This window comes from Callithrix jacchus, chromosome 18 (assembly GCF_049354715.1).
Source record: "Callithrix jacchus isolate 240 chromosome 18, calJac240_pri, whole genome shotgun sequence".
NCBI lineage: Eukaryota > Metazoa > Chordata > Mammalia > Primates > Cebidae > Callithrix > Callithrix jacchus.
In genome coordinates, this window is record NC_133519.1 from 11190572 (window position 1) to 11205944 (window position 15373).

Below are 15373 nucleotides of genomic sequence, written 5' to 3' on the forward strand. Positions count from 1 at the left end.
GCATGGGAGGCCTTTCCTTCTCAGAGAAGCGGTGGTGGTGACCAAGCCAGGCAGGGAAAAGCAAGCCTCTTTCTATGTGGTACCTTCTGCATCTTGGACACTCGGGCATCCGTTCACGCCTCATCACCCATCTCCCGCCCCACTCCCCCAAAACACCTGGAAATGACACAAGTGGCTAACTAAGGACTTTATTTCAAACAAAAATTAAAAATAAAAAATTGAGAGCTCTTTTCCCTGGACTTGGGGAAGGAGTCAGGGTAGGGAATTCCCCATGGCTAGGCCAGTACCCTCAGTACACTGGAGGGCTGTGGGAATTCCCTTCCTTGTCCATGATGGGGAACCTCAGCAAGTGCAGGGCCCACGCAGCGCCCACCAGCAAGGGGAGCTTGGGCCAAGGGTCCGTCCCTGGGAGGGATAGAGCTGGGCAGCAGCATGGCCAGTGGCCAACCACAGGATCAAGTCCTAAGTACCGAGAACCTACTCTTCCCTGCTTCCTGGGCCCCAGAACGGAATAAGAGGATGGCCTGTGGAAAGAACCCTTCAGACCCCTACGAGGAGGATAAAGGCCCCAGCGTCCCTCACGTTCATCGCCTCTGTTCTCTGGAGGGCAGTGAGTCCCGGAGTCTGTCTGGTGGTAATACTGACACAGAGCAGGGGGGCAGGTCTGGACCCCACAGCTGGCTCTCCTACCCCTGGCAAGCTCTCGCAGTTACCACATGATCTTTCGGGTTTCTTGCCTTCCATTTCTCCTAGGTGGATGGTTGGGTAGGTGGGGTTTCCTGGTTTGGGGTTTCTCAGAAAAGGGCCCTCTAGGGAGGGTGCCCTGGACCCCCCACCACTCCTGGCCTGAGGAGCGTGTCACATGATGCCGTTGGTGAGGTACTGGAAGCCGTCATAGAGTTTGGTGGTGATAGAGCGCATACTGCCATCCACCATCTGCTCCACCAGCAGCTGCAGCTGCTCCTCAGTCATGCTCATGTGGAACCTCTCTTTGAGGTTTCGAATGGTGCTGGAACCATGGAAGCAAGGAAGCTGAGAACCTGGGGAAAGCAGTGGGGGTTCAGGGTCATGGACAGGAAGGAGGGGCAATGGTGCCAGCCACAGCAAATACAGAGCTGGGACACCTGAAGTGCCCTTTCCCTCCCACCTCAGGTCCCTGATGGTGTGGGTGCACTTCTGCTTGGGTAGAGAGAAGGAACCAGCAGGAGCCCCTCATCATCCCACACCTAAGCCCCTCTGTAGGTGAACGTATGTGGGCAGAGGAGGGAAGAGGACCAACACCATGTCTCCCTCTCAGCAAGGGCGGAGGGGCCCGGAGGGCAGGCTGGGAGGAGGCTGGAGGGAGTGGGCCCTGAGTTGGGCACTTATCTGGTTGCAGGCCTCTGCCTATGCTACGTCTGACACTCACAGATGACCTGGGCCACCGTCATCATGGGGCCAGATGGGGATGATCCTGAACAACGGCGACAACCTGTGGGGTAGGGGCAGGGACGGGGAGGGGAGACTGGCAGCTCAGACCTGGGGTACAACTGGAGCCTTGAGGAGGGGGATGAGGACAGAAAGGGGTCTTGGGTAAAAGATTGTAGATGGCAAGACTAGCGGAAGGAGACAAAGAAGAGGGGAAATACTTAAGAGTTGAAGGGTGGTGGAGGACAGGGCAATTGGGGGTCACAGTGGAATGGGGAAGAGAGATGAAAGGAGATTGAGAAACAGCGCTGGATGTGGGTGGGGAGGTGAGGAGGGACCAGGAGGCTGTAAATGGGCCTGATTTCTCCCTAAAGAGGAGGAGGAAGCAGGTGCTGCTATCTGCTCCCCCCACCCCCTGGACTTCGCCCTACCAGGGTCAAGAGGAATATCCTAAAGGACAAACAAGGCACTAGGCCCGAGCCAGAAACCCTCTGGGGAACCCTCCTCCCTCCTTCAAGGGGGGATCAGCTTTCTTCCACTGCAGGCACTATGGCGCCTGCCCTCACCCCAGCCCCACCTTGCTGCATGATCTCCACGATCTGCACCACCTTGTCCATGTGTTTCCGAGCAGCAATCAGCCCCTGCAGCATCAGCATCTTATAGTAGTTGAACATGTCGCCGTCCAGGCCGCCCATCACCTGGGAAGAGAGGAGAGCACTGCATGCACAAGGGGACTTACGCCGGGGATGGTTCCTGTCCCGACTGGCCTACCAGAACTCTTCTGGGGCCCTGTTATTTCCCCATGTGCTTATCGGGCAGGCAGCTCCCAGGAATTCTGGCCTTACCCCAGTTTACTGCCTGTTCTGTTCATCCCTAATTTGCAGGGAGCCCATCCGCTCCTCATCCCACGACAGAGAAAGAATACAGTGACCCCAGAGGCACTTCTCCTTGACTCACATCCACAAACTCTGTGGTCAGCTTAAAGGCTGACGTCTCAAAGCCCAGATTTCGGGGTGAGCTGGACAGGATGAAGCCAAAGTCGATGTGGATGATGTGGCCTTCTGCGTCCAAAAGGATATTCCCATTGTGTCTGAGGAGGGGGAGTGGAGGAGAGGAAGAGGCTAGTCAGTCTGACTGAGGCTGGAACCTCAAACAGCAATACACTGGCCACATGACACCAGGCAGGGGGGTCCCCTGCTGTGTTTCCTGCTGCCCGTAACTCCAGTCTCCTGTCCAATCTCCTAGGACCTAAAGCTATCAATGGAAAGGAAATCAGAAAAGAAAACTGCTTACAAAGGCTATGGGGTCTGAAATTGCTATTAACAATTTAATAAAAATAGTTTAAGATTCTCCCAATTTCCCAGAAATTGCACTTCTTGCACCCAAACTGATCCCATTCTAGTAGAGAATCCAGCAGTAAGGAAAGAAGGCCTCTGAGGCTCCAGCCAGCTGTCACAGAGGCCAAGCGCTCTGCCTGGGGGAAGCGCCATTCCGAGCCTATTTACCTGTGGGTTGTTTGTAACTCCTGTCAGGCCACTGCAGGTCAGAGGCCTCACCAGAAGGGAGCAACAACAGAGGCAAGCAGGCTCTGAGGTGGAGCTGAAATGTAAAATAGTGTGGGGGCTTCAAGGGGTACATTTACACTTATGTAAAAGGTCTCAGGAGGCAGTACTGCAGGGCAGCTGTAGGAGTGCTCAAGGGGGATAATCCCAGGTCTTTGTGATTCCCACATGAATGGCCAGTAGCAGAAGGAACAATTAACATGCTAAGCATGTGAGGCCTGGCTGACTCAGCATAACCGGCCTCCTCAGTGTCAATAGCCGCTTTGTTAGGCTAAGAGCTCATGGTCGGAGGGCCACCTTCCCTGGGGTTGGTTTGACTGGCCAAAAGAGGAGGGACAAAGGAAGAACCTAGTCCCACCTGATTCCACCTGGGTTCTTCCCCACTCTGGGAAAACACTAAAGATGTGGCAACCCAGGCACAATCTTGTGAGCCAGAATGGTTCCAGGAGTTGTCATGGTTCAACCTCTCATTTTGTAGGTAAGGAAACAGAGGCCCTGAGAGAGGAAGTGACTTATGTGCCAAGGTCCCAAAGCCTCTCTTTTCACTAACAGTTAGCCCCAGTTGGAGAGCTGCTGTGGGCTACTTCTGAAGCAGAGAGATCCTGAACCCTGACTCCAGTGCGGGCCTCATTCACTGCTCACTTCTCTCCAGCGGTTGATGCCGTTCATGGCTTGACTACATCTGTTCTTTTCTGAGATACTCTGAATGCCTTATCACCTACCTGCCCCCTCTGCCCCTCCTTTTTTAAGAGGACGCTCTCATCCTTCAAACATACTAGTTTCCTAAAGGAAAGCCCTGGGGCCTGACTAGTACAGCTTCCCTGCCACCCATTTACTCAGTCCCAGGACTGAGCTCTAGGCTCCCTGGGCCCTGCGTTCAAAATCCTGACACTTCGAGACTGTCTGAAGCTTGCAATCAAATTCCTTGTAAATAATTACATTCTCTTACAGCTCTCAAATGCAGAGCCTATGCTGGGTCCATTTGTAGGGCTGGCAGGGTGGAATGAGCACAGGTTCTAGAAGCGACCTGATTGTTATTTCCCTCATAAGGAAACACATGTCTGACAGGGTTTTCATCTGGTTTAAATATAAGAATGTCAGGCCATGGCAGGCACTTAACAGATGCTAGATTTCTAATAAGCCGCTCCGCTAGCTAGATTGTTTTGTTTAGACAGAGTCTTGCTCTGTTGCCCTCAAATGATCCTTGCACTTCAGCCTGCGAAGTAGCTGGGACCACAGCTGCGCACCACCGTGCTCGGCTAATTTTTATTTTTTGTATAGATGGGATCTCACTATGCTGCTTAGGATGGTCTCAAATTCCTGGGCTCAAGCAATCCTGCTGCCTCAGTCTTGTTAACTACATCTTCTTTTTGAGACAGAGTCTCCCTCTGTTGCCCAGGCTGAAGCACAGTGGCACAATCTCGGCTCACTGCCACCTCTGCCTCCTGAGTTCAAGCAATTCTCCTGCCTTGGCCTCTTGAGTAGCTGGGATTACAGGTCTGTATCATCATGCCTGGCTAATTTATATATATATATCTATATATATAAATTTATTTTTTTTTGAGTTCTGCTCATCGCCCTGTCTGGAGTCCAATGGTATGATCTTGGTTCACTGCAACCTCTTCCAGCTTTAAGTGATTCTCTTGCCTCAGCTTCCCAAGTAGCTGGGATTACAGGTGCCTGCCACCATGCCCAGCTAATTTTTTTTTTGTTTTGTATTTTTAGTAGAGATGGGGTTTCACCATGTTGGCCAGGCTGGTGTCGAACTCCTGACCTCAAGTGATCTGCCCACCTCGGTCTCCCAAAGTGCTGGGATTATAGGATGAGCCACCTCGCCCAGCCATCATTAGCTAGATTGTAATGGGCCAGCATATTACTGTAAGCCCCAGCAGCACTGGCCATTGCATTTCTGCCTTCCCAGGACGGCTGCCCTATGCCAAGGCAGAGATGGAACTCACAGGAGCATTTAGGGAAGAGACCCTGGGTCACTGTTGGGAGACACTCTTAGAAGGCAGGCTCTAGATAATGTAATTATCTTTGGACATTTTGTGCCTCACCTATATGTGTAGTTAGGGCTCATCAAGGTCATGTGACACTGAAAAAAGATGATAGCTCTGGGCAAAACAACAGATACTAAAAGGCTGTAGAAATCATATGCTGGAATAAGAAGTGAGGAAAGTGGCCGGGCGCAGTGGCTCACGCCTATAATCCCAGCACTTTGGGAGGCCGAGGCGGGTGGATCACGAGGTCAAGAGATCGAGACCATCCTGGTCAACATGGTGAAACCCCGTCTCTACTAAAAATACAAAAATTAGCTGGGCATGGTGGTGCGCGCCTGTAATCCCAGCTACTCAGGAGGCTGAGGCAGAAGAATTGCTTGAACCCAGAAGGCAGAGGTTGCGGTGAGCCGAGATCGCGCCATTGCACTCCAGCCTGGGTAACGAGAGCAAAACTCTGTCTCAAAAAAAAAAAAGTGAGGAAAGTTCATGGCTGAGAGTTTCAACTTCATCTCCATCATGTTTCTCCTTTCTGCTCTCAGTCACTAACCCAATACCCTTAGTGCCAGGCCCTATTACCTCTCGCTTTGTCGCTAAGCGCCCAGTTACATCCCCCTTTACCCACAGTGCCACAGGGCATTCACTCAACACAGACTGGATTATGCCATTCCTCTGCCTGCAAAGTAAAACACCTAAGCTTCATGATGAAGGCCCTTCTTCAACTGGCCTCAATTTACCTGTCTGAGGGTCCCACCTGCTACTCTCCTGCCATGCAGTGCAGTCCATGCTTTAATCACATTCAGTTACTTCTTCCAGCTCGGACGTACCTCCCCGCAGCTTCCTCTGTCATCATTCTCCCTTGTCCTTGAAGACCCTGCACATCCTTCATTTCTGTGCCCTTTTACCCTAGCTCTTGTCAGTCTACCTCCTGACTTAATACCATGTGAACACGTCAGTCTCTGCTTAAAATACGTTGTTTCATTTTTCACATCTTTGCCATGGAGGGCAGTAGTAAGTACTTGAGAGCTACACGTGAAGGGACAGAGAGAATCCTGGAGAAAGGTTAGGATGAGCAGCAGAAGTCACCTACCTGTCCTTGACTTGCAGCAGGTAGCAGACCAAGCAGTAGCCAGCACAACTTTGCACAAAATTGCGCTGGGCACTGAGGAATGCCTCAGTGGTGTAACTGCCATGCTCCTGTAGGAAGTAATCGAGCAAGGAGAGCTGTGACTGTTTCTTCACCTGATGGATGGACACAGCATTGACCACTGGTTCAATCATGCCACTGTCGGCTGAAATCACAAGAATCTTGTATGGCTTGATCCAGAGGGGCACTCGCTCCTGTTCCCAAATGGACTGTGAGGAGACATGGGGGATACAGGACTCTTATCTTTCTCCAGACTAGAGAAGGAGGCTAAAACGTCCCCTTTTCTCCAACCTCTCTCCTTGGTGGCATTGGATTCTAAGCCATCAAGTGAGTAAGGCTCTCTTAATCCAGCGAGGACCAGCGAGTTTCGAAAGGAGTCTAGGGACTGACAAAGTCAGGAAGCTACACTCAGTGGGAAAAGGTATCACGTGATACCTCCAAAAGAGGCAGGGAGAACCGGACACTGCACTATCCCTTCTCAAGCAGGGACAATGGGAGCCATAAGTTCAAACAAGAAGAAAGAGGCCACGTGCGGTGGCTTATGCTTATAATCCCAGCACTTTGGGAGGCTGAGGCAGGTGGGTCACCTGAGGTCAGTTCAAGACCAGCCTGGCCAACATGGCGAAACCTTGTTTCTACTAAAAATACAAAAATTTGCCGGGTATAGTGGTGCATGCCTGTAAGTCCAGCTACTCAGGAGGCTAAGGCAGGAGAATTTCTTGAACCCAGAAGGTGGAGGTTGCAGTGAGTCAAGATTGCACCACTGCGCTCTAGCCTGAGTGACAGAGCAAGACGCTCTCAAAAAATAAAAAAAAAGAAAGAAAAAGAAAAAGGAAAGGAAAGGATTTAGGTCCAGAGAAGATGTCTCTGGAAAACGAAAATATTTACACGCTATAACGAACAGTATTAAACAGATTAAGTGGCTTGCAGGTGACCAACCCAGAGGGATCAGATCAATACCTCAGCACACTATAACCCACCTGCTACAGACCACTTGGGAAGGTTTTTATGTTTTGTTTTTTTTTTTAAAGGGAGGAGGACCAAATTATTATTTTAAAATTTGATTACAACCAACTGTGTTGGCATTAAAATTAGAGGCATTAAGTTTGAATAATGGCTATCTTATACCAAAAACCAGATATTTGAGTTTGCAAAAATGGGAAAAGAAGTTTTCTAGTCATTTCAGATTAGAAATCAATTTAGAGAAATGAGCCCCATGTTTACAATGATTGTGCCACAGATTTAAACTTCAGTAGTGCATTAGTAAACTGTTCACATTTTGATCTTCCCCTTGAGATGTGACAGCTATTTCTTGAAAATAATCTCAGTACCTTGTACAAATAAATTGGTCTTAACACTAGGAGAAAGTGGGTCACTAAACTTTGTCCCAGCAAAATTTTCTTTTTGGCTTGCTTCGGTTTAGAAATGCTGATTTCTTCAAACGTGTATTTTTCTTAGAGACAGGGTCTGTTGCCCAAGCTGGAGTGCAGTGGCTATTCACGGTCTGGATGCTGCTACTGATCAGCATGGGAGTTCTGAACTGCTCTGTTTCTGACCTGTGCCAGTTTGCCCCTCCCTTAGGCAACCTGGTGGTCCTCTGTTCCCAGGAGGTCACCATACTGATGCTGAACTTAGTGCAGACACCCAACTGGCATAGCACACTACAGCCCAGAATTCCTGGGCTCAAGCCACCCTCCCGCCTCAGTCTCCTGACTAGCTGAAACTACAGGCCTGAGCCAGGGTGCCAGGACATTTTGGAAGTTTTCATCTAAAAGGCAAACCTAGCACTCTAAAGTTCAGACTTGGAACAGGGTAGGTGCAGGTCTCAAAAGGGCCAAAAGAGGCCGCTGTGGAGCTGTTCCTATGGCCAAGCTTCCTAGGGAAAAGGAGCACTAGCTTTTCTTTACCCTGCCTTTGTTTTAGACCTGGGCAGGAAGTGGTCCCCAGAAGAATAATCTGTGTAGTCACCTCAGGTGGGCTGGTGTTGGGCTGAGTTCCCCTTCTCTCTCCTTCTCTTCTCTTACCTGCAGTTGCTTCAACACCTGAAAGGCCAGCAGCTCTTGCCGAAGGTCATCCCCACACTTGACAATGACCGACAGGAGCCGCCAATTGGGGAGATGCCCGTAGGGGGAGCCCTCTCTGATCCGCCTGTGAAGACAGAAGTAAACGGTGCCAAAGGTCGATGCCAGAGTGAGGACAAGAAACGTGGCTTCCACCTAAAATCCAAAGCAAATGCCCCGTAGGGCAAGGACCCACACAGCCTGGGAGTCTGACAGCCTTTTTTGGAGGCTGACAGACAGTAAAGTTGGTGCAGTGAGCACCTGCAACTGCCTCTGAGCTCTGAGAGGGGTTCAGAGACCCCACCACCCAACTCACCGCACTTTCTCCTGCCAGGGCTCTCTGAGAGGGGTTCAGAGACCCCACCACCCAACTCACCGCACTTTCTCCTGCCAGGGCTCTCTGAGAGGGGTTCAGAGACCCACCACCCAACTCACCGCACTTTCTCCTGCCAGGGCTCTCTCTCTGAGAGGGGTTCAGAGACCCCACCACCCAACTCACCGCACTTTCTCCTGCCAGGGCTCTCTGAGAGGGAGGGGTTCAGAGACCCCACCACCCAACTCACCGCACTTTCTCCTGCCAGGGCTCTCTCTCTGAGAGGGGTTCAGAGACCCCACCAGCCAACTCACCGCACTTTCTCCTGCCAGGGCTCTCTCTCTGAGAGGGGTTCAGAGACCCCACCACCCAACTCACCGCACTTTCTCCTGCCAGGGCTCTCTCTCTGAGAGGGGTTCAGAGACCCCACCACCCAACTCACCGCACTTTCTCCTGCCAGGGCTCTTTGAGAGCAACTGCAGAAGGATCTTCTGGGTCTCGTTTGAAGGCTGTTGGGGTGTGAGCCAGCTGTTCCGAAAGGCGCCGGCTGGCAAGAAGAAAATACATCATTTGCTTGAGGACGTGTCCCCAACCTCATGCCCATCTATACTGACATTTCCTGCACTGTGTCCTGGATTCTGGGCACACGAAGACAGCAACCCAGGCTGAAAGGGACTCACAGAAGGAAAGATAACCAGTGACACCTTTTTGCTAACTTAGTGACTGTAATCATGTTAAAATTAAGATTACCAGGCCCTCCATATTCCACTACCAACACTGATTCAGAACAGGGCGTGACTCTAGAATCTGCATTTTCAACAAGGCCTCCTTCCTCTCCCCGGATTCTGACACACGTCGCTTTGAGACGCACTGCTTGAGTTCCTTCCTCTGGTGCTTTCATCCCTTTGGAATCCTTTTAAAATTTAATTTCCTTCTTTGGTAGCCCAAGTAATTTTTCAACCTATACACACCTTCATTGCCTCAAGTTTGGTGGCCCCAAATAAGGACAGAATGATAGAAGAGGGAAAGACACAGGCCAACAATAGATGACTGAGACGGATAAGAAGGTAACAAAGAGACGGGAAGTGCCTGAAAGAGGGAGGAAAAACGAGGGGCAGTGTGATCTGGCCATACCGGATGTCCCCTGCTGCAATGAACACAGGCTCCTTGCTCTCCTGGCTGGTGATGCTGTCCACAGAGAACTGGGAGATGTTGTCACAGCTGTTGGTGTGCACCTCAGGGAGCTGGGAGGGCAGGGGAGTGCTGGTCAGAGTGCTAAGTACAGGTCTCCTTTCTTGCCCTTCCTGCTTGTTTGCTGTCACTGCAGCATGCTCACCCCTCCCTTCCAAACTCACTTACACACCATGCTGATCACCTGGACCCCAGGCTGCCCAGAGCAGCGTTTCTCAACATGTGAACTACCTGTATCTGAATTACCCAGAATGCAGATTCCCAGGCCCCACCATCAATCTGAATTAGAATTACTGGGAAAGGGATCTGAAAGTCTCAATTTTTAACAAGTTCTCCAGAAGACTTCCAATGTTAAGTTTGCAAACCACTGCCATGACCATCACAGGAGCCTGAAATTTCAGCCTTGCACTAAGAGTCCCCCAAGGCTAGGGATGCGTTCACCCCTGGGGTCCAAAGCAGACCCTCTTCAGACTAGCTTCTTCTGAGTTTTTTCAATGTAAGTCATTAAATTTTATCTTCTCATCTCTAACTACAGAATGTTCTACCAGACCCCAAGGCCCCTGTCAAATCTCTAGTCTAGTCTCTTCTCTCTATATACCAGAGCATTTCTTCTCAACTCCATCAGCAACCTAGCATACACCGCTTTGTTGTGTATCTGATTTTTTTTCTTAAATGTCTATGTCTAATTCCTCCAGTCGGACTGTAAGCTCAAAGACAGAGGTTCTATCTTTTGGCGAAGTGAAACCTTGAAACCTGGCTTTTTTTTTTTTTGAGACGGAGTTTCGCTCTTGTTACCCGGGCTGGAGTGCAATGGCACGATCTCAGCTCACCGCAACCTCCGCCTCCTGGGTTCAGGCAATTCTCCTGCCTCAGCCTCCTGAGTAGCTGTGACTACAGGCGTGTGCCACCATGCCCAGCTAATTTTTGTATTTTTAGTAGAGACGGGGTTTCACCATGTTGACCAGGATGATCTCGATCTCTTGACCTTGTGATCCACCCGCCTCGGCCTCCCAAAGTGCTGGGATTACAGGCATGAGCCACTGTGCCTGGCCAACCTGGCTTTTATTTTTACATCAGTCAGGGTCTCACTCTGTCGCCCAGGCTAGTGTGCAGTGTTGTGATCTCGGCTCCCTGCAGGCTCTACCTCCTGGGTTCAAGCGATTCTTGTGCTTTAGCCTCCTGAGGAGCTGGGATTACAGCCATGTGCCAGCACACTTGGCTTGTTTGTTTTTTTCTTTTGAGATGGAGTTTCGCTCGTCACCGAGGCTCAAGTGCAATGGCAAGATCTTGGCTCACTGCAACCTCCGCCTCCCGGGTTCAAGCAATTCTACTACCTCAGCCTCCTGAGTAGCTGGGATTACAGGCACCTACCACACCACCATACAAAAAAATAATTTTCGTATTTTTAGTAGAGACAAGGTTTTACCATATTGGCCAGGCTGGTCTTGAAATCCTGACCTCAAGCGATCCACTCACCTCAGCCACCACACCTGGCCAGCTGTGTTAATAGCCCTATGTAAAATTCTGCTCTGGCTCTTCATGCCCCAGAATAAAGTTCTCAAGTTTCCTTCCCCAGCTTACAGGGTCCTTCCTACAGTCTGGTCCGTGCCCATGTGTCCAGTCTTATTCCTCACCACTTCTTACCCACACCTGCACTTCTCAGTCAGACACAATTTCTTTCAGTTCCTATAATGGCCCAAGCTCCATCGTCTTCTGGCCTTTGCGCGTGGTTCCCTCTGTCCAGAATACTCTTTGTCCAGCTAATTCCTAGCCATGCTTCCAGCCTCAGCCGAGAGATACTTCCTCCAGGAGATCTTTTGTGACTCCCCCAAGTCTGGTGTTCCTGCAATGTCCTGTGCTCTCCGCCACGGCCCGGCTCACACTGCTTACTTGCTTACTGGCCTTGCTCTCTCCAGTTAGGTCATAAACTCCTTGCAGGCAGGGCCCAAGTCTTGCTCACTTGCACGCAGCACTCAGGTCTGGCACATAGAAGGCCCTCAATAAATATTTCTTGAATGAATATGGTATGACTTACCATCCTCTGCTATTCTATGACAACTTTATATAGCAGGTGCTCAATAAATATTTTCATTAAATATCCCTCACTCCCCTTGGCCTAGAAGTTCCTCTTTACATTTAAATCTGAATTCCTTCACCAGGAGAATGAGCTCCACTGAACCTATTTCCGACCAGGGTTGTTCAGAGCCTTCCCCTCTTACCCCTCGCCAACCACACCACTCATCTGGGTACTTGCCTCACCCCACCTTGGGGTACGCTGTCCTGTTTCAAGTATGTTGAAAGCTCCTGGAGAACAGGTGCTGTGACCCAGCATTACCTCCGTGAAGCTCCCTTACCTCCACTTGCAGCTCGCCTATGTCATCCACTGACCAGGCCTCATCATCATTGTCATAGTTGGGGACAGTGCTGAAGCTGCCAGCTCGCTGCTCATGGGTGATACCACATTCGGGCAAGTTCTCTACTGATCTTGTACTCCGGATTCTATTCTCGGGGATCCGGGCAGGGACACTGGTGGTGTCAAAGTTTTCACATTCGAGGACTTCCACGTAGATCAGGTAGGGAGCCTGGGGAAGAGTGAGAACAGGATGTGCAGCCTGCTTCCACCACTAACCCCCAGCTCTCAGCTCTGTTAGCGTGGGTCTTCCTGCTGCCCTAGCTCCTAGCTCCAGCCTTCATCCACTAGTCCCCTGAAACTATGAATATATTTAGGGCCTATTTAAGACAGACATTTGTCCTCTGATAACCTATGTCAAGAATGTGGGTGAGAGAACGCACAAGTCTTCAAAATGTTTCAACTGAGCTCCAAAACATACAGATGCTACATTTGGGCCAAACTATTCTAGACTATCAATTACAGCTTGTAAGGGAGGCCTGGATGCTTCTGTGGGCTTGTCTTGAAGACAGGGCCTGGGGCTACAGTGGACAGAGAGACTGGGACAAAGCTGGGCACTGTCCTAAGGAGCATCCCAAACTTCAGTATTTCCTTTGAAGGAAGAATCTGAACCATGAATACTCATTCCAGTCAGCACACAAATTCGATTAAGCGAATTGGGCATCATTCTCTCCTTCTGTCTGCTCATTCTGATCAGAAAAGGTCTTAGAAACAAAATCTTCCTATGCCCTCATGGCTGCTGTATCTAGAAAGTTCAAGAGTTATAGAAGGGCTGGAGAAGAGCTACCAAGGTGACCATAAAGTGGGGTGAAGAGCAATTATCCTAAGATACAGCAAGAAGAAAGCTGAAAAGATTAGGTTTCTTTGGTCCAGAAAAAGCCCAAGAAGGGAGACAGGAGGGCTCTCAAAATCACAACAGCACTGAGATAGAGTCGTGGTTGACACATGCATCATCAACCAGGAAGGGAGTCCAGGAAGTTGGTGGGGGCATCACTGGGCATGCACACAAACCCTGAACAACCATGGGTGTAGAGTCACGTCCAGGGTAGGGATTTGGGCCAGAACCCATCTACCTTGTCCTTGGAGTTGAGGACAACAGCCTGTGTGTGGGGTACACGGACCACGTGGTGGTCAAAGCCAGCAGTGGGCAGCCAGACTCGGGCAGGGAGCTTATGGTTGAGCAGGGAGAGCTCTGAGATCAGCCTCTGTGTTTTCTGCTCTTTGGTGGGGAGCGTGGCCAGCCGCTTGCCGATCGCCATCAGGGACTTGATGAATTCTCTCTCAGGAGCCAGTCGAACAGGCTACAGGGGTTTGGGGTAAGAAAAAAGATGGTGAAGAAACTGTAGAAAACAATGGCCCACCCACTCAGTCATTCCTGGCCATGCAGGCCAGGGACCCCAGTGTCTGAAGAACTCCAGAAAGGAACTGCTTTTTAGTCTTAGTAGGAGCTTCCACCCTCCCTTCACAGCTTGAATTGAGAACAGCCAGCACATTCCTTCTCTGTAGACTATCCCTGGAGGATAAGGGAGGCCATGAGTCCAGGTAACTGGGATGCAGCCATCTTCTCTTGGACTTGCATTTCTTAAGGACTGTCCTAAGGCTTCAGAGTGAGCAGGGGACAACATCTGGAGAGGTTAGCCAGGGCCACAGAGAGAAGAGCTGCTTATACCTGAAGTGTCTCACCCTTCTCAAGAATGGGGTTCTCTCCCCATCTGGATCCCTGGGGCACATCTCGGTCAAGGCCCGCAAGGCTAGAGAAGGGAGCCCCACCCACATCAACATTTTCACTTCCAAAGAGGGAAGATGCTCGTCATTCAAATTACTTCTGTTGATTTGCACGGTGGGTGTCCCCTGCCCTGTCCGCCCCACAAAGGCGTCAATGCACATGCAAGGGATGGAAAGAGGATGAGCCGATGAGCAGATTTTGCATTGATTAAGGAGAAAGAAAAAGCAGACAGAAGAAGGTAGGTGAATGGAGAACGCAACAGCTCCTCTTACTCTTGATGATGGCCCTGAAGGCCCGTCTCTTTTAGTGACTCCTCTTTGGGTCCTCTTCCCCGACCTCTCAGTGACTAGGTTCCCATATGAATTCCCTGCTATGATTCTGGCTCCTTGTGCTGGGCAATTCAGTCATTCTCAGAAAGGGCAAAGTTGGTCTGGGAAGTAAGGTGTAGGTGGGGAAAAAGAGGAACTCAGCTAGACAGGAAAGGCTCTCTTCCCAGTCAAAGCCCTTCTACCGTAAGGGACATTTTATCAAGATAGCCACCCAACTCCCCATCCCATCTCCCCTCAGCTGGACAAGAACAATCTCTCCTCCCCTTGTAGAAACAGCATTTGACTCACCAAGCCTTTTTCTCCCTTTCTGTGTGTCTTCCTTAGTTTCCTGATTGAGAATTTCTATCCTTGCTCCCTCATACTCTAAAAGAAGAGCTTCTTTGGAAAACTGGGGAGTACCAGGTCTACCTCTGCATGTGCAACACAGTCAGGATTCAAAGGAAGAGCTCACCCCGGCCTCTGCCCCTTGGGAGCTGGCTCAGAGTGCCACACAGGGAATGAAAGAGGGTGTCTGAATCCTTCAGGAATGCTTTAGGTGACATTATTGAAAAGAGATAAAGAAAAGGAACACAATGAATTGGCTTTCTAAGGTCCCTGGAAATGTCTTGGGGGTCTAATAGAGAAAGAAAAGAAAAGGAAATTTGAAGACTCACTTCTTCCTTCATCTCAGTCCACTCAGATGGCAACTGATAAGGACCCTCCACCCCAACCAATTCATAATCATCTCAGATTAGAAAAGGCAGAATTCCTTCCCGTTCTCAAATCAGCATTTGGGTCAGGGGCTCCTAAGTTACGTGTGCATGTTGGAAATGTGACCCCAGGCCTCAAGAGAGAGGCTCTGCCACATGGGAGGAGACAGGAATCATGACTGAAAGGGAATTCGCACAGAACATAGAAAACTGACTTGGTAGACAAATCAAATAGAAAATGTGAAAAAATCATCCAAACTCCCGGAGGTCCTGCATTTCCTCTCACGTCTTTGCCCAGCAACAAGGTCCAAGACCCTGTGGCACCAAAGGGTCAGGGGTTAGTCCAGAGGGAACAAGAAAGGACAAGGATCCAGAACATTCTGGGCAGTAAGCTGGGAAAAGGGAAGAACTCAGGCCTGGAAAAAACGTGGTTGGGGTTAAAAAACAAAACAAGTTGTGAGGAGGCAGAACTTTCCTTCAGGCCGAGCCCTGTTTGCTTCTGGAGTCAGCTCACCAGCACAGGGCCCAGCACTTAGAGGACT

At 50.2% G+C, this 15373-nt stretch overlaps 1 protein-coding gene across 15 annotated transcripts in view; it reads right to left on the reverse strand.

The window, feature by feature from the left end:
• Window positions 1-172: 172 nt before the first annotated feature.
• The window catches only part of PI4KB (phosphatidylinositol 4-kinase beta), a 33623-nt gene continuing 18422 nt past the window's right edge, over window positions 173-15373 (reverse strand). For 9 of the 15 annotated variants that reach the window (XM_035279623.2, XM_078355616.1, XM_078355614.1 and 6 more), the window contains 9 exons: window positions 13161-13388; window positions 12032-12259; window positions 9621-9730; window positions 8929-9033; window positions 8138-8261; window positions 6057-6322; window positions 2365-2497; window positions 1985-2105; window positions 173-1040 (listed from right to left, as the gene is read on the reverse strand). In XM_035279623.2, coding sequence (XP_035135514.1) covers window positions 859-1040; window positions 1985-2105; window positions 2365-2497; window positions 6057-6322; window positions 8138-8261; window positions 8929-9033; window positions 9621-9730; window positions 12032-12259; window positions 13161-13346 — 1455 coding nt within the window. In that variant the 5' untranslated portion in view covers window positions 13347-13388 and the 3' untranslated portion in view covers window positions 173-858. Of the gene's footprint in view, window positions 1041-1408; window positions 1472-1984; window positions 2106-2364; window positions 2498-6056; window positions 6323-8137; window positions 8262-8928; window positions 9034-9620; window positions 9731-12031; window positions 12260-13160; window positions 13389-15373 lie in introns of all 15 variants that reach the window. The other 6 variants (XM_078355612.1, XM_078355611.1, XM_035279616.3 and 3 more) reach the window with 1 other exon arrangement.